This window comes from Diorhabda sublineata, chromosome 6 (assembly GCF_026230105.1).
Source record: "Diorhabda sublineata isolate icDioSubl1.1 chromosome 6, icDioSubl1.1, whole genome shotgun sequence".
NCBI classification, from domain to species: domain Eukaryota; kingdom Metazoa; phylum Arthropoda; class Insecta; order Coleoptera; family Chrysomelidae; genus Diorhabda; species Diorhabda sublineata.
In genome coordinates this window covers 8353339-8375589 of record NC_079479.1, presented here as the reverse complement: position 1 = coordinate 8375589, position 22251 = coordinate 8353339, and the positions used below count along the sequence as shown (strand labels likewise).

General features: G+C 32.7%; 1 protein-coding gene across 2 annotated transcripts; it reads right to left on the bottom strand.

The window, feature by feature from the left end:
- Positions 1 to 502: 502 nt before the first annotated feature.
- On the bottom strand, positions 503 to 19765 carry LOC130445040 (lactase/phlorizin hydrolase-like). Of its 2 annotated transcripts, none has more exons than XM_056780522.1 (8): positions 19681 to 19765; positions 16702 to 16992; positions 13218 to 13621; positions 11406 to 11500; positions 6739 to 7035; positions 5306 to 5443; positions 3374 to 3477; positions 503 to 1933 (listed from the first exon to the last, which is right to left on the bottom strand). In XM_056780522.1, the coding sequence occupies exons 2-8, from the start codon at positions 16728 to 16730 to the stop codon at positions 1735 to 1737; spliced, it is 1266 nt and encodes a 421-aa protein (XP_056636500.1). In that variant the 5' UTR covers positions 16731 to 16992; positions 19681 to 19765; the 3' UTR covers positions 503 to 1734. The 2 variants fall into 2 exon arrangements, with proteins under 2 accessions (XP_056636500.1, XP_056636499.1); XM_056780521.1 differs by lacking the exon at positions 19681 to 19765 and adding an exon at positions 19359 to 19680.
- Positions 19766 to 22251: the final 2486 nt, after the last annotated feature.

The following is a 22251-nucleotide window of genomic DNA, read 5'->3' as shown; positions in this document are numbered from 1 at the left end:
ACCCACAGTATATATCATAGTGTCATCAGCAAACAGCTGGATTCTACACTTTTTTATAGCCTTAACAATGTCATTTATATATAGAATAAATAGAGTGGGTCCCAACACCGTTCCCTGTGGTACACCATAAGTGGTTTGAGCAGCTGTTGAAATATTATTATACTTAGTTACTTGAGTCCGATCAGTTAAGTAATCTTGAAACCACTTGAGAATGGATGATCCAAACCCATATTTTTCCATTTTGTGTAATAGTAGCTGCCTGGAGATTGTCTCAAAGGCACGCTTAAAATCTAAGAAAACTACACCGACAAGATGACCCTCTTCCAATGCCTCTTTCCAATTAAACATCACAGTTTGTAAAGCGCTTTCACACGAATTTTTATGCCTAAAACCTGTCTGATAGTCAGTAAAGATTTTATTATCTTCAATATATTTCACTATTTGATCATTAACACATATTTCAAGGAGTTTTTCATATGGTGGTACCATATTGATAGGCCTGAACTCCTCACATTTAATAGTATCCTTAACTTTTTCAACTTGAATTGAATGAGAGGACACAGTTAATAAGCAAACGTTGATATAATCATTTTAATAGTGAAGATTTGATGATTGAAGATTGTTCGCACTCAAGTCGTCCATTAACCTGAGACATTAAGGTAATAATAAAGATGATAATTTTGTTAGATGCATGGAATATCAGTACATATAATTAGACAAAAGACAATTACCTGAACCTATCGCGATGAAAGGTCGACTCGAAAGGAAAGTTTTGTTGTATGGACACCTGATACGAATATACAACAAAACAATTCTTAACTACATACATTTCTTGAATTTCTTATTTCTTAAACTGTTTGATATGTTTATGTTTCTAAATGTTCTTGATTTTAGGTCTCTTCTGTTTTAGAATTAGAGTTTTCAAATAATTTTTGGAAGAAAGATAAAAATTTCGAGGTTTATGTGTTTGTCAAAATATGATATTGACAGTGACAATTTGATGACTTTCATTTTATTTTCTGAATACTGAGATATCTGTTCTATGTAAACAAGGTACTTGATACTTGATATAAATAATTATCCTGAAGAAATGAAAAGTAACATATATACTAGAGAAGGATGAACAGATACTATAATTAATTAAGCAACAAAACAGAAACTAAATATCACAAACTAAAACATTTTCCCGTACTTTGTATACAAAGGCAATATTATATATCAAGTAAGTTTGATGATTGTGACGCTGTTAAGATAGTTCTCAGTATTTAGAAAATATAATACAATAATAATAATATAATAAACAGATTGACAATGTCAAGACATATCGAGAAAAACTGAAATAAGTCGAAGCGAAAGAGACATAAAATAAATAAGATTTGTCACGCAAAACATATATAAAGGCCAAATAAATGAAAGGTTCAAGAAAACTAAAACTAAGTGATGAAAAATCACAATTTTCTACTTGTTTATTTTTTTTGTCTACTAATATATTATTAGGATTCTAATATTCATTGCAGTTCTGGTTCTTGTTTATAACTAAAGTATATCCATTGAAATACATAATTTTTTCTATGATCCAATCAATTACATCTAGGACCTAATTACTCTTTACATTTATGTAAATGGAGGTGATCCTATTTATATGAAAATTGAGGTTGAGTTTATTTGGAAAAAAATACAAAATCAAATGAAACAGTTACTTAATGTATAAACATCCGTTTTCAACTTGATCATTCAGTGGGGAGAGCGTAAGTGTGGCTTATGATTGTGTGGAAGTCTTGGTGGTCGTGGATGAGGCCATTTTCTTTGAGATTTGTCACATTTTAATTTTCGACATCTTATTAATTCCTGGACAAAACCCACAGATTTCTTGGGAATTCTTGTAAGTGTAGGATCGTCGGTGGCATTCATGTGATATAGTCCAAAGTGAGGACTGAAAAAAATACAATTCAGTATATAATTACTTACGTTATTAAAATATTTATGTCAAACACTGGTGTCCTATATACAATAAGTATCCTTTCAAGTGAATATTCAAATTGGTTCATTCATATTTTCATTCGTATTCAATTATAACTTACAACTGTAGAATCTATCTTTGTACAATCTCCCTTCGATCATAACTGATCAGTCAAGGCTGATTTAAATAATTAAGCTTGTATGCTGGGTAGAAAAACTTTAAAATTTCATTCCAGTTTTGGAGAGAAAATGATTGATTTATCATAAATATAGTTTTGTCACGTAAACGTTCAACCTTTAGTTGAAAATTTGCAATCAGAGTAACTCGTACAAATTTACTTTCACTTCTGCCAGTTTGAAAATAACAGTTTCCGAAAAAAAAATTGGGATCGTTTTCTTTCGAGGCAAAAAAATCTCCTATTTTTATTCCATGATGTGTTGAATTGAACAGCAATGCAACGGATAATACCTTAATCACTTCATAATGTTCAATTTGGGCTTTCTGTCAAAACAAGTATTTTAGTCTTCTTCGATCTCATCTTAGCTACTGATACGTGGGCTGCTTTTATTTCTTACCTCCGATCGCTCCGTGCAGACGCTACGTGGCCAGAAGAAAGCTGACTGCGCTGTAGGCGACTGCGAAGCTCTCGAACTACACACTCCGCATTTATTGACATTCAGGCGTCAGTCAACATTGTGCTATAGCCCGCCATTATTGATACTCCCGCCAAGTGTGAATTGCGATTCATTTTCTACAGGCTGACAGCCATAGTGCTGCAGAAATCCATCGGAGATTGAATCGTGTGTATGAAGAAAACTTCATGAGTGATGGTGTTGTGCGTAAATGGTGTCGAAAGTTTAAAGATAACCGTAGAGATGTGCATGATGAAGGAGTTCAAGGACGCAAATCTGTCGTATCAGATGACCTGGTTCAACGAGTTCACAGAATGGTTAAAAAAATTCACAGATTCACCATTACTTATTTTTTTTCGCTCATTGCGCCACTGTTTTTGAATTTGAGAATCCGGATTTTCTGAACGTAAATATTAGGCAATCCTAATCAGGATACAGTATTGTAGAAATATCTATTTGAATAGTATTCTCACATTAAATATAACATTGACAAATTGACATTGACATAAATTGAACCTCACTATTTTCTTAAAAATCGGATCTGAATTGATATTTCCGTTTACCTTAATATTACAATGAACAAAAAGAGGTTAAGAGAGAATAAACAATATAACAATCTATTCACAATCAGGGAGTATATAGAAATAATCTAACTGTCTATTGGCCTATTTTTTTAAGCAAAACATTTTCTGTATATACTAATTAAATTTTAATTAACGTATCATAACTGTGCAACACAGAAAGATCTACAGCAATATAAATTGACTCTGAAATTACTTACTAATAACCAGATCTCCATTCGAAGTTATCCATCAAACTCCAAAATGTAACACCGATAACATTCACATTCTCCTTCATTGCTTCCAACATATTGCATAAATAGTCCTAAAACAAAAATTTCATGACTTTAATCGTTTCGTTGCGATTAAGAAACTTACTTTTAACTATCATTATGTTAATTGGAAAAGAAATTCATATTAAAAAGTTATCATACATAGTTAGTAGACATTAAAGGCATTGCCAAATTTTATTAAGTAGGAGTTTGGCATATGATTAATCAACTTTTCCAAAGAACAGCACGCGATTTATGACATAATTAGAAAAATTTAAACTGGACGGGTGGATTAGAAGATAACTAAGAATCAGAAACCTGATGGACCAATCTAATTAATAAAATGTATAGTAATGAAAATAATGGAATATATTCCACATGTGTTGACTACACTGTAGGATACAATATTGTCTTCTTTTCTAAAAATATAATATATTTGCATATCTGCCCTAATAATAAACCAGAAGTGATATTTCTCTAAATATGGCAAGTAAGACAGGCAGATGATGATTAAAAGATTGATAAAAGGAAGAATTTTAGTAGCCAAAACCCCGCAATTATAGACTGACTTGTGTGACACATCGTCTTATCATGATGAAGAAAAGGTCTTTAGTCATTTTTAAGGTTTCTTATTAGTGCGAGTTTTGCACCGGGGTCTTCATAGCCAATCGTGTGATTGAACGAATATGCGTTTTTAGGACAATTTACTACATTAATAAGTGAAAACCAATAAGCACCAATCCATACATCTAACCCTCTTAAAACAATCTATTTTTATGCGCATCCTCCTAATCATGGTATAAATTTTTCTTCAGTTCCCCAGTCTTGAGGATAAACGCCAATGAATGATTATTGGTATTCAAGAGAAGAAAATGTCGGCTCAGCCCATGCCTTTTCAACGTTATAATGGACCAAATAATTGAGAGCGTAAACGAAGTTAATGCAGGATTCGAAATGAATAACCGTCGTCTGAGAATCCTTTGCTACGCAGATGACGCTATACTTATAGCTGAAAATGAAGACGATCTACAACGCCTCCTTGATAAATTTAACCTGACGGCACAGAGACTTAACATGCAAATCTCATGCGAGAAAACACAAAGCATGGTAATATCCAAAGACCCAATAAGATGCAAGTTGGTAGTAAATGAGCGCATTATAGAGCAAGTAATGAATTTCAACTACTCGGGCGTAGAAACAACGAGCAGCAGAAACATAACGGACGAGGTAGATAAGCAGATCAAGAAAGCAACTAGAATATCGGGATATTTACGGGACATTATATGGAGAAATAAATATATGAGCTTAGAAAGTAAGACGCGAATCTACAAGACCTGTATCAGACCCATACTAACCTATGCCGCAGAAACAAGGGCAGACACAACACAAACAAAGAGAAAAATGAGAACAGCAGAGATGAAGATATTACGAACAATAAAGGGTACCACACTCCACGATAGAATACCCAACACAGATACCTTAAGAGAACTGGGAGTACAAGATGTCGTTAGATGGGTAAGAGCAAGACGCCGCCAATGGAGAGACCATGTAGAACGAATGGCTCCAGAACGGATTGCCAAATGGGCCAAAACACAGAAACCAGACACAAGACGCCCAATCGGTAGGCCCCCAAAACGCTGGTACGATAGCTGGACATCGGCGTCACAAGAGGGCAGATGACAGACCTGACAGGACCTCGTCCTACTACAAGAAGAAGAAGAAGAAGAAGGAAGAAGAAGAAGAAAATTTCGGCATCATCAAGACATGGCTCAACTCCAAAAATCCACAATCTTTCATTTCTAACTTCTCTGACTTAATTGAAATGAACATCTTTTTCAACAGATTTATTCAATAGTCAACATTACTCGTCACGACACTTACCTGATAGAAATCGATTCTGATCTGATCGTCTAACGAACTACCATCTTCGGCCATTCCAAGTTCTGTTATTAAAATGTCCGCTTTGTTACATACTTGGTTGACGTAGGTCAATACGTAATATAATCCTTTAGGTACTATCTGAAAATCATTCACTTTGTTTCAGAAACAAATCCAAACAGTTATCAATTCCTTTGAGAGTCATAAATTATTGATTTCGTGTCACTTATTCTTGAGTTGTGACGTTGTTGTGAGACGTTAACTCAAAAAACATTTGGAGTCGTGTTTTTTAACTTTTTATCGTTCATAAAAACGATACGCCTCTTTTATTGATGATACTATTGGAGGGAATAACCTCAAAATTTCAAATATGGTACTTCAAGCGGAGAAAAATGGGTATAAACTAAAAACGAGTGAGGACAAATACTGAAAAGAAATAGAAAAGCAACTACAAGAGAGCAGAGAAAAAGATTCTATTGACGAGCAATGGGAAAATATTCAGAAAAGTGTTATGAAGGCAGCGCAGGAAGACATTGGTACAAAAGATATTAAAAATAACGAATGGTTTGAGCAGAAATGTGGAATAAAAATTAAAGAAAAGCTAGTTAACATTCAAAATTTAATGCATGACATTGACAAAAGTATAGAGATGCTGTAAGTTGGGTGCAACAAAATCATCGAACTCGTAATTAAGATCAAATATCTGGGTATGGACGACTGTGGACTCACTTACTCAGCTTGTCCAGGGTACACTATTTATTTGGAGGTTTACTAATGAGTAGCCTTACAGTTTACTAGGACCTTTTGCAATGCAAGAAGCAGGTGAGTTTGGACATACCAACTCAAATGAGCAGAGTCTAAGACTTGGCTGCTGTCGTTTTACATTGAGGAGCTCTCGTTCTCAAGCATTGAGGGTATGCCACACAGGGAAGGGCAGGTTAAATCTCGTCATTAGCTCATCTTCAGGTTCAAGTTCAGTAGAGGACACGACATTCTCAAAGTTTACAGACGGACATGTGATGCCACGGAGTTCGGCTCAGTGAAAGGTTTATAAGGAAGCCAAGGATTATTGTTTTATTGAGGTAGTTGTTCGGGGATGGAAAATGTGAATGAAAGTGTGCCCGTATTATGTATTGTCAAATGGAAGGGCACATGGTGTGTCGGCGCAGACTAGGCCACGCCACAGGTTCTATATTTCTCAATTGATATGACGTGAGGTGCCTATATGGTAAAATAAGTTATCTTAGCTGCTCTCTCTCATATTTGGCTTACCGCGGATCAACCGATTATATTATCGAATAATTTCCATTTGAAAATTCGTTCGTGTCCGTACAAAGCCGATGTGGGTTGATAGTATTAAATAATTTAAAAAATCTTTTCAAACATTTGAATCAAAAATAGTGTGATACTATCTTTCGATGACAAAACTAACTTACTGCGAACGAGTCCAAAGCTTCAACTACCCAGCTTGGACTGAAAGAGGTAGCAGCTGCAATGTCGTTATCATAACTGGTTTCGTTTGAGAGTCCTCCATCAGTACCTTCAACAAGATTTGTAGTATAATGATTCAAACCAATAAAATCGTAAGCGCCCATAATAGCAAGTTTATCACTTTCAGTTATTGCAGGAAGTCTGGATTCGGGTAAGCCAACAGCCAAACTTCTATCATATATTCGTTTTTTCACAACTTCTGGCCAATCACCGGTACATAACGGATGAAAATAAACACCGCACTGAAAAATAATTGGTAATGATAATGATAGATCGCTCTTCTTTAGTATAAATCAATCAAGTCTTTTTTGTAAATCATATCTATAAAGTAAAATTTAGTCAAAGTTATATATTTCATTCTCCTAATTTATAATCTATGTATAAAATGTTTTTTAGTACGTGAAGACACGGTTTTCTCTGTTATCACCAACCCCAATCAACTTCCCGTTGAGGTGATGAATACCCGAATATCCGTTAATTAGTTTATTCTATTAGATACACTCTATATACACCGCATGTTGAATAGCCGGATAAGTCTACCAAATTTCAAAAATTGATATCTTCGTTATCTATGATGAAAGATGTATATGTAAACGTTTCAATTTTAATTTTCATTAAACGTAATTCCTAGTTCATCTCTCACAGTAGTAAGTTGTATAATTGGAAATAAATACTTTTATCATTGAAAAGTAATAGTTCTGATGGTGTTCGTTTAGAACGCTAGTAACGACTTCTATCTACCCTTCCGAGGATAAACAACTAGTGGATTTCAGACGAGAAATCATAAGTAATAGAAAAAGATATCGAGAGCCAGTTTTGCGAAGTGCTGTGATATTAGTTCGTTTATAGGAACAACTGTTTGGATTTTATGTAGAAGGAGTATTTCTAGTACTTTTGAAATTGTTGGGAGTAGGCTTATAAGGCGATAAGAACTAGCTTCTGCTGCGGGTTTGCCAGGCTTTTGAATCATAATAACCTGGGCATACTTCCATTGTATTGGATAGTATCGGAGGCGTAGTATAATATTACAGATTACTGTTAACAGCACCACTGCTTTTCTTGGTAGCTTCTGTAGTAGTTCCCTTGTTATTATATCATACCCAGAAGTTTTCTTGGGATTTAGAAGTTTTATTTGTTATCGAACTTCTGACGGGATAAATGTCAACAAAGGTAGAGATAATTGGCATGGTGTTCTAAAAAAACTTTTTATACTCTCATCGTTATTAATATCTGGAACTGTGAAATCTATTTGAAAGGTGTTCTGCAAAAACAGTGGATTTTTTCAAGTTTGTTCGAGCCCATGTCATAAGTTTTTTTGTAGCTTTCGAAAAATTCGAAACATGGGCCTGGAAGATTCATTCTTTGCTTCATATAGTGCTCTATTTAGTCTGTGACTTATTCTGTTGTAGTATGTTTTGTTCAAGGGATTTCTAGTGTATTGCCGTATACGTCGCGTTCTTCTTTTTTCTGTTGCATGTTCTCTTATGTGAAGGGGAATGTTATAGTTTTCTTGTACACTTTTTTGTCGTTATGGTGTTGCTTACCATCTTGCTTTTTGTATAACTGTTGTTAGATAGTCTAAAGCTCGCTCAATATTTTGATTCTATTTTATTCTGATATCTAGACTAATGTTTGTATTTATTAGATTCTGAAAAGCATACCAGTTTGTCTCTTTTATTGTTAGCTTAGGTAGTGTTGTTCTCCATATTACATGTGTACTTATAGTTATTATTATTATTATTGGGCTTTGGTCTGACGTTAAATCGAAGTTTGACTCTATTGCACTGTGGATGTCACCTATTCCTTTTATTATAGCAAAGTTTGCCAGATCTGGAATCTTGTTTACGTTGATAGATAGTTTAGGTTATTTTGTTGCAAATATACATTAGCGCTCGGCCCTTAGGTGTGATTAGTCTGGAATCCCATGAGGTGTGTTTGGCGTTTCCAGGCGCTCAATTTTATCTGTGATATAAGGTTCCATTGCATAATGTTTGATGCTGGATTCAATAATAACAGCAGATACCTTCATCATTGTGCTAGGTGGTTTTCTAGTGTTTTGTTATATTCAGTCACTCCATATATATTACGAATATTGAATTACAACCCCTCTAAAGAGCGTGATGTAAATCGACCTTTTTGTCGTTATTAACATCCACAACGGCTTGCCATGTGGTGGTTTTGGTGGATTATTATTCATTTGGCTTTCAGTAATAGTTTCCTCAGGAAGTGACTGGCGCCTGTTTGTGAGTGTAATATCAGGTTCTTTTTCTTTTGACGTCTGTTGTTTGAATCTCTCACAATCTCGTCTTCGCTGGGTGTTTCAGGGTTGGCTTGCTGTATACTGAAGAATGGGAAAACTTGCTTTGTTGGATTGTTACTGGTTGTATTTGATATTGTCGAAGGTAAGCATCAAAGGGTACTATACTAATGGATATGTTGGCTGGTTTTGTATTACATTTAGAAACTGCATTATGGTCTGATACTGTTTACCATTCGCTGTTGTATCTTACTTTTGTTTCACATTGACTGGACTATTTTATTCAGTGAAAGTAAAAACAGTTGTTATAAACTAGTTTCTTAGCTCTTAATAATTCAATCGATATAAATATTTCCAATTAACGTCTACTATGGTCAGAAGCTGATAGCGTACTTATATGGTAGAGGTGAGTACAAAAATTAAAAACCGCCTTATTACATTGTTTTGCTAATAGACGTGATATAGATTGTCTTGTATCAGAATTAATTAGAGCTACCCTTTTCAAACTTATAAACTATTGTAGTAGGCTCGTACTGTAATTTAAAAAATTAGTGATGACTCAAATATGGAGACGTTTGAAAGAAGTTGTCCATCCTTGTTTCGGATATTGGACAAAAAGAAACAGCTTGAAGAAAAACAAAGTGACAAACAACTGTGGTATGATTAATGTAAGAACGAAGAGAATTAAAATATACTGGAAAAACAGTCTATGGATGAAGATAAATGCAACGATGAAGACGATATTTCAGCCAACAATTTAGTACTTGACGTAATGAGATGGAAAGAACTACAGGAGAAGGAAGCAAACAATGAGGAGGCCATAGATATAGAAAATGATGAAGAAACTGTGAACATAGCACCTATACAGAGGTGCAGAAAACAATGAGAATGCAACAAACGAAACAGGTTTGGAGAAGAGTGTATGCCTTTTTGGTTTTCACTACTCTTATTTTCCAAGAAATCAAAAACCCCTGCATGAGACATTGGTGTTCATTTACCAGGCCAAAAAGGCAAAGCCACAAAATTCTATAAATAATAGTGGGAAGTGTAACTTTTGGTTTCGTTTGGAGTACCGGAGTTTTGAAGTTGATGTAACAATATTCTGTTACGCAATGCCAGAGAACAGATTTGAGTTTCTTTTAAATTACTTGCGTTTCAGTGATAGAGCAACGTATACTGAGTGGAAATTCATGGACAAGTTTACAGCGATAAGAAATATATGGGACCTTTGCATAATAAACTGCGGAAGTAATTATACGGCATACGAATATATAACTATCGATGACTAGCTGTTGAATTTTAGGTGTAGATCTCCATTTAAAATGTACTTACTTAGCTAGCCGGACAAATATGGTATAAGTATGTCAATTTACATCTACAATATACATCTACATACAATGGGCTAAGAATAAACATGGTCTAAACATCAAGAATAATATAAATATATTTTAGAATTGTTAGAAACGTAACAAATCAATCATCGATTATATAATTACCAATAGACCAGTAGATCACAACAAATCCTATATAAATGAGGACTAACATTGGTGAGCGTAGGGACACAACATAACCTGATTTTTTGCAAATACCAATCGATAGGTGAGTGCAGTATAAAAAGAGCCTAAATTATGTAACAAAATAAACCTTGAGGTCATTAGAGGAACTCAGCACAAAAAGATTACATTAAAGAAGACTAACTAAGAAGATGATGTAAAAATAGGCGGTAGAGAACGATTATGTAGAAGGAACTTCGAAATATAACCCACGTGAAACAGAAGCCATCGGGATGTGAACCGTAGAAACCAGCGAAGTGTATTTCAAGTGAAGAAATTAGTAAAAAAGAAGCAATAGTACATCGGGCTCGGATGAAAGGTACAAAACTGAACAAACAACCACGTACGACCACATAATTGGTAAATTAATATCGTATCCGTCTCCCCATCTACCCATACCCATCTTCAAATGTTTTGTGGACCTGAAGCTTCTAACGATTTGGGGGACGTTTCAAAAATTCTAAAGAAGAGCAATATCGATCATAAATATCAAAATCTAAACGAACGAACGATGGGACATTGTTCTATTAAAAAAAAGAAAAAGAAAAGGAACTAGTATTTCTAAAAATAAAATGCCAGAACTGAGCCAAGCTAAAAATTTGTTTGATGTCTGAGATAGATTAAAGACTTTGACAATAACAACCCATTACTCGAACTTCATCTATTCAACAAAATATGAACAAACAGGTTGAAGAACTGGAAAATGGACTCTTAGAAATCACTTCGGTCGCTCTCAGAACTATTTCATAATATACGCTAATACTACAGTTTTTTCCAATATTTTTGTAATAAAAATGTTTACCTCGAATTGAAGTACCCTGTCTGCAGCAATTATATCTTCTTTATCTTGTGAATAGGGTTCCGACCACTGACAATCTATTACCATTGTCATTTTTGCTAAAATAAAGATAATATAAATAAATAAAATTGTCTTAGATTATTGGTAAAGGTCAGTGTTTCTAATTCATCTTAAAATATGAATAAAATAGAATTTCGTTTCTTATAATCAATAGAGACATGTTGATCGTTTCCTATTTGCAAAATCATATCTCATTTTAGTATTTTATAGCACATGTTCAAAATATAAACATCATATATACATCTTTTTTCAGCTTACTGTGTCTCAAGCATAGTTTCTCAAATAACATCTAAAAAAGCACAGTTATATTCAGTTAAAGTCATTTTTGTTATAGGCCACTTAGAGTTTAATCACAGTGATTGCTTATGGTAGTAACTATATAAGATACTCATTACGCAAATAATTCCCTCGTCAAATTTTTTATTTCAAACCAGCAAATTTGGCGGCTTCAGAAAAATCCACTCTAGTGATTAAAATTTGAGTATAACCTTTAGCAGCCCCGCAAATATCTGTTGTAATTTTTGTTGTGAAGTAAATAATTTATCATATTATGATGTTGGCTTTGAAGATACCAGATCCCAAATATCAAAGATATCCATCTCCTGTATAAACCATAAATTAAAATGCACCCGTCCGTCCAAAGCAGAAGATGATATTTACGACCTTAAGCTCTCCAAACATTGTCATCAGTCTCCAAAGGGCAGGTTTACTCCGAGGAACTATTTTCAGACCACTACCAGTTTTTTCATCTGTGAAGATATATCGTTCCAAAAAGTTCAGATCACAATACATACAATTGAGCGCAAACTTAATTCTGAATTGCTCCCACTCATTTGAAAACAGTACTTTCCTAGCACAGTTTTCTAAATACGAAAAACCTTAATTTTTCTACATGCCGTAGAATAGGGTCCTGTAAGGATTTTTAAAAGGAATGTTCTCTCAAAAAAATTAATCAATGCAACATCTTGTGCGTTATTTGAAATTTTTTCCTTTCAGCGCAAGTCTTGTTCTCATCACTTCTTCACTCTGGCTAAATGAGTTGCCAGTCTTCTGATAGACCACTTTTTTTTCAATTTGGAAATCATGGGAGCCTTCTGAATTTTAGGAGGAAATAAGTACACTTTCATTTCAATTGAACTCAAATCAATTACTGAATTATGTGTCATTGACAGTGACATTAGGTGGAAACTCAGGCAAAATATAAATGCATGCTTTTTCAGTGAACAGATGTGTACAATGGTAAATAGGATCCTATAAGGACAGCTCCACCTTCTTAAGACATAAGTTTACCATAAGATTGGTAACGCAACTTTCCATATTCCTAACTTTCTGTAGCAAACTAAGTTTGGTAACTAATTTAAAGTGTATTGGAGCTTTACTGAGACATCCCTCTCAATAAGTTTTGGCCATTTTCAATAGCATTCAGACATTTTGGGATTAATTACAGTTTTTTAAATTGATCCGAATGGAGTACAGGGTATATTGATTTGTTTACAATAGCAAAAGTCAACAGTTTTCTGTTGCTGTCGCTTGATGTAAGCACTTTTTTATGGAATCCGCAGTCTTGCTATTTCATAGCCTTAACTATAATCAAATCTGGAAGAAACTATTTTGTTCATTTTAATTAATGTAGTGATATAAGTTGGCACAGAACCACAAGTGAACAAAGTGCTATAGATGTTGAGAAAAGAATAAAATTACATTATATTATAAACTTTGATTCGGATTTATTTTCGTATCTTATAAACTATTTACCTGTATAATGTGGAAACTCCTTTTTGTACATACGGTATACTGCTGCATGTGCTTTAAGTATAACATACATACATTGATATTCAATAGTTCCATCACCGTTTATCATTGGAGGAAAAAATCCAGTACCATATCCCCAATGACATATTTGCTTAGGTTCATTTATAGTTATCCAAATTTTTACATCTGGTAAATTTTGAATAACGATTCTAGAATAATTTAAAAATATGGGTATAATTTTTTCAGTTCTCCAATCATTACCGTCATCCACGAGACGCTGAGGCAAATCCCAATGATATATGGTGGCAACGGGAATCAATCCAAACTCAAGAATCACTTTAACCAACTCTTTATAATAGTCTAGACCTTTTTGGTTGATGTTGTCAGAGTATCCAGTTGGTAGAATTCTAAAATTAATTAGAATTATTCAATGTTGTTGAAGATTCATCCCAGTCCTTGATCCTAACTTTAATAGATAATTTGAATGCAACATAAATGCGTTCTATATATGCTTTTAAAAGAATTATCTCCAATACTAGATGTGACTTGTTGATTGTAACTAGCTTCTACGTATTACTCTAGTTAACAAGTTCAAGAACGTGAAAAATAAAGATAAAGGTCCTAAAAATAAAAGCGATTCATTCAATTCGGAATCATTTCCAGAAAGATGTTTTCAAAGAATTTTGGTGCAGATAAAAAATTGCAATTGTTATTAACAAAATAAGATGAAAATAAGTTTTTCGTTAATAACTCGTAAAATATTAATGTATAAGCAATTTTGAGACAAACTCATTTAAGAGGAGGAAATTTTAATACTTCCTGGACTGAGGAAGTCTATTTATACTTTTAATTTGACGTTGAAAATACGGCTCCGTGCGGCTGTTACGATATGCGCGCGCCGCCGCTAAAGTGACTTCATCAGAGAAAATAATTTTTTTTTATAACAAAAATCATTTCAAACATTATAAAATCTCTAGTATCATTTTGAGAGAATCTACCCCCGTAGAAAAAAAGTTTAATCCCTCTTTTGCAAGGAGTTATTAAATTATTAACTAACAATTTTTTCCTAATCTCCGTTGGTATGAATAATGGGATGAAAAGTATGAATAATTGGCTTATAAATTTTAAACTTCGTCAAGCCATTTCGATTTCACCTACATCATGAATACCAAAATAGACATCTGTTTTAACATAAAAATAGTATATTATATTATAAGGATTATAAGTGCATATTTTTTTACGAGCAATATTTGCAGTTGCGAGGCGGAGCGCAGCGCAGCCGAGTGAATGCAAAATTACGAGTAAAAATAGGCATTTTAATCCGTATGATATGTACTATTTTTTCTCCAACCAAGTCAAAATTAAAATAAAGTTAGTTTTATTCAAAAATCGTTAGTGATTTGGTAATAAATTTGAACACCTATTAATTATAATAGCGATATCAAGTCGGTAGTCATGGATATCTGGTATTATCGGTAAATATCGATTGTCGATAATTTTTGTAGTAGTTTAGTTCTACTTTTAGACCTAGGATTAAAAGTAGCGTTTTTAATCCTAGGATTAAAAGTATTGCTAAGCAACGAGCAAATTTTTGTATGGTAATGGAATTGATGGCTTTTGAACCTGATAATAGTACAAAAATGATATTTTTTGATGGTTGGAGAAAAAATGTATTTTTCCTCAGTTTTTACATCTCAAAAATATGTAACAGCAAACAATCAAATTATTTGTAGTTGTATTGAAATTTACAAAATAGAACTATAAATTTTACATAAATTATTTAGATCTTTTTTATCATTTATAGCTTTTTCGTTCTTATGAATGTGAACCATTTCTAAAAATTCCCTGTTCCATGTATTAGATTCCGTTTCAAGTATTCAAACTCCTCTCACCCCTTTATTTGATTATTTTAGAAATATTTTCAAGAAAATTTTATATCAAAACAAATACTATATCAAAAACACATGGGATTTCAAATTAATTAATCCTTAGTCCTAACATCTCAAATATATAGCAGTAATCAACAAAAATATTTGTAGTTTTATTGGAATTTACAAAAAATTTCACTTCAATTATTTAGGTCTTTTTTATCATTCTTATGAATGTGAACCATTTTTAAGAATTCTCTTTTTCAGGTTTTAGATTCTGTTTCAAAAATTTTTTAATCTTTATAATTGAATTAATTTTCTTTTAATATTTCATGGTTCGTTAATGCAGTTCTATTTTTTTTATCATATTGATGACCTCTTAGTCTATTTTCTCAATATTGAGATGTCTGCCCTAATGTATCCCTATTCTTTTGTTATTTGGTGTTTTAGATTTCAATTTAGTGAAATATTTGGATAATGTATTATGTCCCCTATGACTTATACTAATATCATATTTATTGAAATAATTCGATAATTGTTGGGAAAGTCCTTGTACATATGGTAAGGAAAAATGTTTTATGTTTTGATGCTTCGTTTCAGTTTTGTTTTTAAATTAATTCTAGTATCTGTTTATCCTTTTCTTGAATATGTTGTTTATCACTTTTTCCGGATACTTATTTTCTTTCAATGCAGTTTCTACTTTTTGAATAGCTAAGCATCTGAGCTGACGATGTGATAGTTGGATAGATCTATCAGCCAAACTTATTATCACTGATCTTTTTTGTGACATAGGATGACAAAAACTGAAGTTTAATATTGGTTGGTTTCGTATACAATTCTGTTCTTATGATATTGTTAATTTTATATAATGTGACATCAAGAAAATTGATTCTATTATTTTGCTCAACCTCGATTGTGAATTGAAGTTTTTCATAATAAGAATTGAATTTTTTACTCATGTTTTCAATTTCATTCTTTGGTACAGCAGTAATGGAAGCATCCACATACCGGAAAAAGAATGGGATATTTATAACAAGTTTGCTTAGAACCGTTTTCTCAATATTTCCATTACCAATTGTGCTATAACACTTGAAATGGAAGCTTCCATAACACAACCATGAATTTGTTCGTATTTTTTTTATCTTATTTGGTTAATAACAATTGCAATTTTTTACTTGCAGCAAAATTCTTCAACATGTTTCTAGAGGCGATTCCGGATCGAATGAGCTACTGCTTATAATATTTGAACCTTTATCTCTATTCATCACATTTTTTTAACTTGTTGACTAGAGTATATGGAGAAATTTTAAATAAAAGGTACGAATGAAATAACATAACAAAGAAATTTTGTGTCCTTAGTTAGATGTATATTCATCAGTTGATTTGTCATATTATTGCCGAATCAATTCAAGAGATATTAACACAATCAGATTTTATTGGTTACTACTTTCTTGATATAGTTTCAGTTTAATTGAGTTGAGAAAATTTCATTTCGAAGATTTTTTTAATTCGGAAAGAAAAAACTTGGATGAAAAAAGAAATGTGAGTACAGAGAAATGTTATCACAATCTCTTGTCTAGCTCTTGAATTAACTGGTACTTTTCTGATTATGTACTCACCTTGTCCAAGCAATTGAGAAACGGTACATCGAAGTACCCAGTTTTTTAACGTTTTGTACATCTTCTTTAAACCTATGATATGAATCACACGCAACGTCGGCTGTATCACCGTTCGATATTTTCGATGGTCGAATATGTGTGAAATTATCCCAAATACTCTGACCTTTACCATCTTCATCCCACCCACCTTCAGTTTGGAAAGCTGATGTTGCTACACCGAAAATGAATTTCTTAGGAAATGAACCATTATTTCTGAGACCACCTTTTCTTTTCAAGCCAGCTGCGACATTTCTAGAAAATGGATTATTACTCCACTGAATCATATTTGGTTTTGGTTAATTCAAAATTACTTCGATAGCGGGAAATGGGATTATTAAAAAGAGCTCGTGGGGGTACTATATGTACTAGGCCAGATTTAGAGATCTGGAACCCTTGAACCAACAAGGAGTGGAGACCACCTTAATCATTTGTCAATTCAAATGAATAATTTTTTCTACTGGAGTCTATCAATAATACTTTATAACGAAATTCAGTAGATTATTTCAGCTTTTAATAAACATATATGTATAAATATGTTGAAAACGTTACTAAATAAATACCACTTTGGCATGCAAAATTTGTAATAAACTTGTACCGGCAACACTTGAACATATATTTTGGTATGTTCAATGTATGTATGAGTATGAGAAACTATTTTGTAGAACCTCAGGGGTATGCAGATAACTGGGATCCATTACTTGTTTCGGCAGACGGGATAAAAATGAAGAAACTATACGCATTTATAGAAGTGGCGATAAAAAGTTAGTTGATAATAGACGAATAATCTCTTACACATAATTACTAGCTCTCTTGTTCATGTTTTTTAGGCACCGGAGTTGTAGCTCCGAATATCTTTCCCTAAATCCGTCTCTCACTATTTTAAGAGATATGCTACATAGTGAATACATGTTTTCTCAAATACGATCTTGAATCTCTGGTACTTCGACTACTTTTATCTTGGATATCCGGACCTTGAGGTCTGTGATATTGATATTAGAATCATTGTTCAAAAATTCGTTTTTTAAGCTCCATATTTGTACCAAAGAACAATAAAAGATAGCAGTTTAATGTTTGAAGAGAAATACCATTAGACTGTATCAAATCTAAAACAAATAATCATGGTGTCAGTGGGATATCACAAAGAATATTTCTTCTTCATTTTTAGCAAGGCTTTTAACAAAATCTGGCATGGATACTTAATTCAATCCGTGAAATGATTCCATATACATATTCCCTCATCATCTATTATTATTAAATGAACATTGTCAATACAAATATCCTGATCACACCAGAGTCCCATGTTCTCGCCTTACCTCAATACAAGATTGCTATGATTGCGATGATTTTGTATGACCTTCGATGTGGATTAAGCCAACAGCAGTGTGCCGATTTACTCGCTTCTATTTTTGTCGATGAAGCACCATCTCGAGCCACCATGTTTCGCTGGTTTTCCGAAAAAGTCATCCAAAATCGGCTCATGTACTAGAAACCATCGATGCTATTTGTAAACTGGTGCTTCAAACAACGTCAAGATCTGACAGGCGACGAATCATGGATTTATGCATATGAGCCCGAAACAAATCAACTATCGACTGTATGGGACTTTCAAGGCGACTCAGATCCAACAAAAAATGATCGCGCACGAGGTACTTCGAAGCAAATGGGTGCCTGTTTTTTCGGAATAACTGGACATGTCACCACCGTTCTATTGGAATAACATAGAACAGTTCATTATGCATGGCACACTCTTATACGGCGTTGGCATTAATGCAATCTAATTTCAAATAAATTCAGGGATGACTGTGAATATGACGTTCCTGGTATATCCTGTTAAATTTCAGTTGACAATTGAATTACGTAGAGGATGTTAAATTCAGACGAAAAACTTCTATTTTCATTAAGATAAATAAGTTTCTATATTAAGTGATATTTGAGAACAAGGTTTTATCTTATGAAACAGACATACAAATAATATGAATCTATGGAATACAATCAAAACATACCAATACCTCTTTAACATAGAAATACAGCCCTTAAAGTTATAATGGATATCCAATAGTACGGCCCAAAGAGGCTCAAAAACTCTGGTTCAAATTGAATGAAATTTGAAATACACCGTGTGTATACAATCTTGCTTGGTTACTAGAAATACAGGTTTCTAGTTTAATCCGCAACGAGTTATAGTTGGTCGAAAATTGCCTGAACTGCTTCAAGAAACGGATGGTACGGCCGTTCCTTTTTTTGCTCTAATTCAATTGACTATAGTTTCAGCTGTTTCTGATATTTATTTAATAGATTCGATTCTAGCGATGCCGCGGGTAAAAGCTAGTACAACTATATATATATATATATATATATATATATATATATATATTTGAATATATATTATTTTATGCCTAGAGCACCTGAGATATAAGATTACTTGCTGTGCAGTGCATTGCATTTTTATAATTTCATAATTACAATATTTCCATTATTAAAATTGTGGTCCATACATAAATTACTTTATACAAACTAAATCGCTCATTGAGTGCACTCGAAATTTTTTATTTAGGTACAAGAGAAATATTTTTGTCCAAATCCAAATAATTAATTTAAAAGAATATGAAAAAACTTACAGTACTAAAAAGCCAGTAAGAAACAACCACCATTTCATAACCATCGTTTAAACTTCTTACTACATTACTTAAATTTAAAAATGTTTCCAGTTTTATAGTCTTTTTGTTATCTTGAAAAATGACAGAACAGAGGCAGGTATTTATTTATTTATAAATGCCAAATTATCTACGTATATTGTTCATAAAAACAAATTCAACATGAAAAACAAATTAGAATACAGTTTGAATATATGATTTCAACCATTCATTTACCAGGAATAAACATAAAAAATGTTCATATTTTTAACTGAATATGAATCAATGTTATTTCATAATTACCTACACTAATTTCTATATTAGAACCAATTCAGTTTTAGAGTGATCTAATATCAGTTCTAAAAGATGGATTTTTATCGATGACTACGCATAATTTACATTGTTATTACTACACTAGGTTCGTTTTAGTTTATACTACTTTATGCCCCTTAGCCTGCCAGCGATTCAGACTAATTATCGCCAACCATGAAATGAAAAATGCTGTCGTCATTGGATTAACATATATTTGATAACTAATGGAGAGTTGTCTGCGTTCAGATATAAAACCAGTTATACGAATATTTTCCTGATATTGCTAATAGTACATTAAAGAATCCATATGATGGAATTTTCAGTCAGAATTTTTGTACTTCTGTATAGAAAAATATATTTATGTTTCTAAGTATTATATACAATATCTTCACACGTAGGTTGGGGTCTACTAATTTTGCCTTTCTCTTAAAGCGTGTGGATCTTTTTGTTTGTAATAAAGATACAGATTTACACAAATTTTTAATTTCATAGACTAGAGGAGATTAAAATATTAGTTGATATTTTATAACTAAAAAGACTGTTAGATATAAAAAGCTTTTCCACCATACTAGGTGACATTCATTGAAAAGATAAACTAAATACTACTACCGCTAGATGAGGAAAGGTTACTTCAAACTTTTGAACATGACTTACATTGAAGCTGAATTTGATTACAATGAACTACATGCATATTTGATTTCAATAATTCACTATCATTGAGTTTTCAGACTATCATCGTCATCCCTATCAAGATTAACAATAATTGGATTTATTGCTACACCTAAAGCTGGATTCAACTGAAGAAATTCTTTCTCACATTTTAGAGCATGTAAATGGTGAAAAATTGTCGAAACATTCTTTGCACAAATTTTCAAAATCTCAAATTCTATATGTGTTACTTGTATTTGCAATGTTTGATTCAATAAGATGGAGATGAGGGTGATAAGGTGGCAATCTTAAAGTATTATGATTATGTCTCAAGTAACCACGTGGTTATCACCAATGGACAAACTTGAAAAAGTATCGCCGATAGTGGCAACCACGTAATCACACTCATGAGTTTAATAACTTTGCAAATTGTCTCAATCTCGTGGCTGTGTTGTCATTTTTGATACTTATTTTTGATACAATTTTCTTTTTATGTGAACAAAATGAATTAGGTTGACTTAATTTTTCTTGTTTATACATAAAAGTGCCGTCTTCTTCTATTATTTATGATATGATATATTCACTTTAAAGTGGTTTTCATAAATATCATCTTAAAAGAAGTGATCAAAATTTATCCAAATGAACCATCAAAGGTCCACGGGAAACTCGACGAGAGTCTACGTTGGACGTGACAAAAAATGGGAGTCTACGATCGTTCATGAAAATTTATTTGGTTTCGATAGTGAAGAACTAAAATGCTGGCTTCACTTCTATCCCGTCCGCAAAACTTAGTCAGACGCAAATTAATTCGACTTGTGGTGTATGTGATTCCAAACTTACATGAACTTATTTGGTTCGTCATCAATATATACGAGAGAGAGAAATGCTTTATTGTCAAAAAATTGTTACAATTTGTAGAATTTGAAGAACTAAAAAAACATAAAAATAACAAAATAAAGATAAATCAAATAAAATAAAATTTTAATATACAGAAGAAAACCACAATTTTTAATAAAATTATAGCAAAAATTAAATGCAGCATATACAGAATTAAATATTATTATTAGAATAGAAGTCGTTTACAGAGTAAAAGGCACTTTCCAATTAATATGCCCTCGAATTATTGTGGAATGCGAGATAAGATTATATCGATTTGATTTCAATTGGCAATTTTTTTTGTATTGTAAAATATTGAGCCCTTAACTAATTCTGACCGTGGAGTAGGTAGGTAAAGGTCTTGCCCCGAGTTCTTAAGTGAATAGCCGTGCAAAGATTTTTCTGAAATTTGAGAAGCGTGCTTACGAATTAGGCAAACGGATTCAATAATTAATAAGGAAGGAATAGTCAGAATTTTTAATCTTTTAAAGAAATTCCAGCAGTGAGCACTGCCGCTTTGTCCGAGTAAATATCTAACAACTCTCTTTTGTAGTTTGAAGATTCGCTCAAATTGAGTCGCACCAGACGTACCCCATAAGGGAAGGGCATTTCGGAGATGAGACTCAATAAGGGCATAATAGACTGTTATTTGGAAACTGATCTCAGCGCAAAATAGGAGGAACTTAACTTTTTAGATAAGGTAGCAATATGTTACTCCCATTTCAAGGAATTGTCAACAACAGGTCCTAAGAATTTTACAAATCCATTGACGTCAAAGGTGGTGTTATCACATTAAACTAAGCCGGTTTCATAGAACTGTATTATGGATCTTAGCGATTTATAGCTTTTAATAATTATAAACAGTTTGCCGCCGGAACTTTCTTCATTTCATAATATGAATATGTATGATTAATCTTATTTAATTTCTGATGACGTTAACATCGTTGTCGAAACCAGTTAGATTATAAAGCTTGTATATATTATGTCTTGCTAGATCGCCTCAAGATTACTAAAAAGTTTTTTTTTTATTTACAGATAGGTA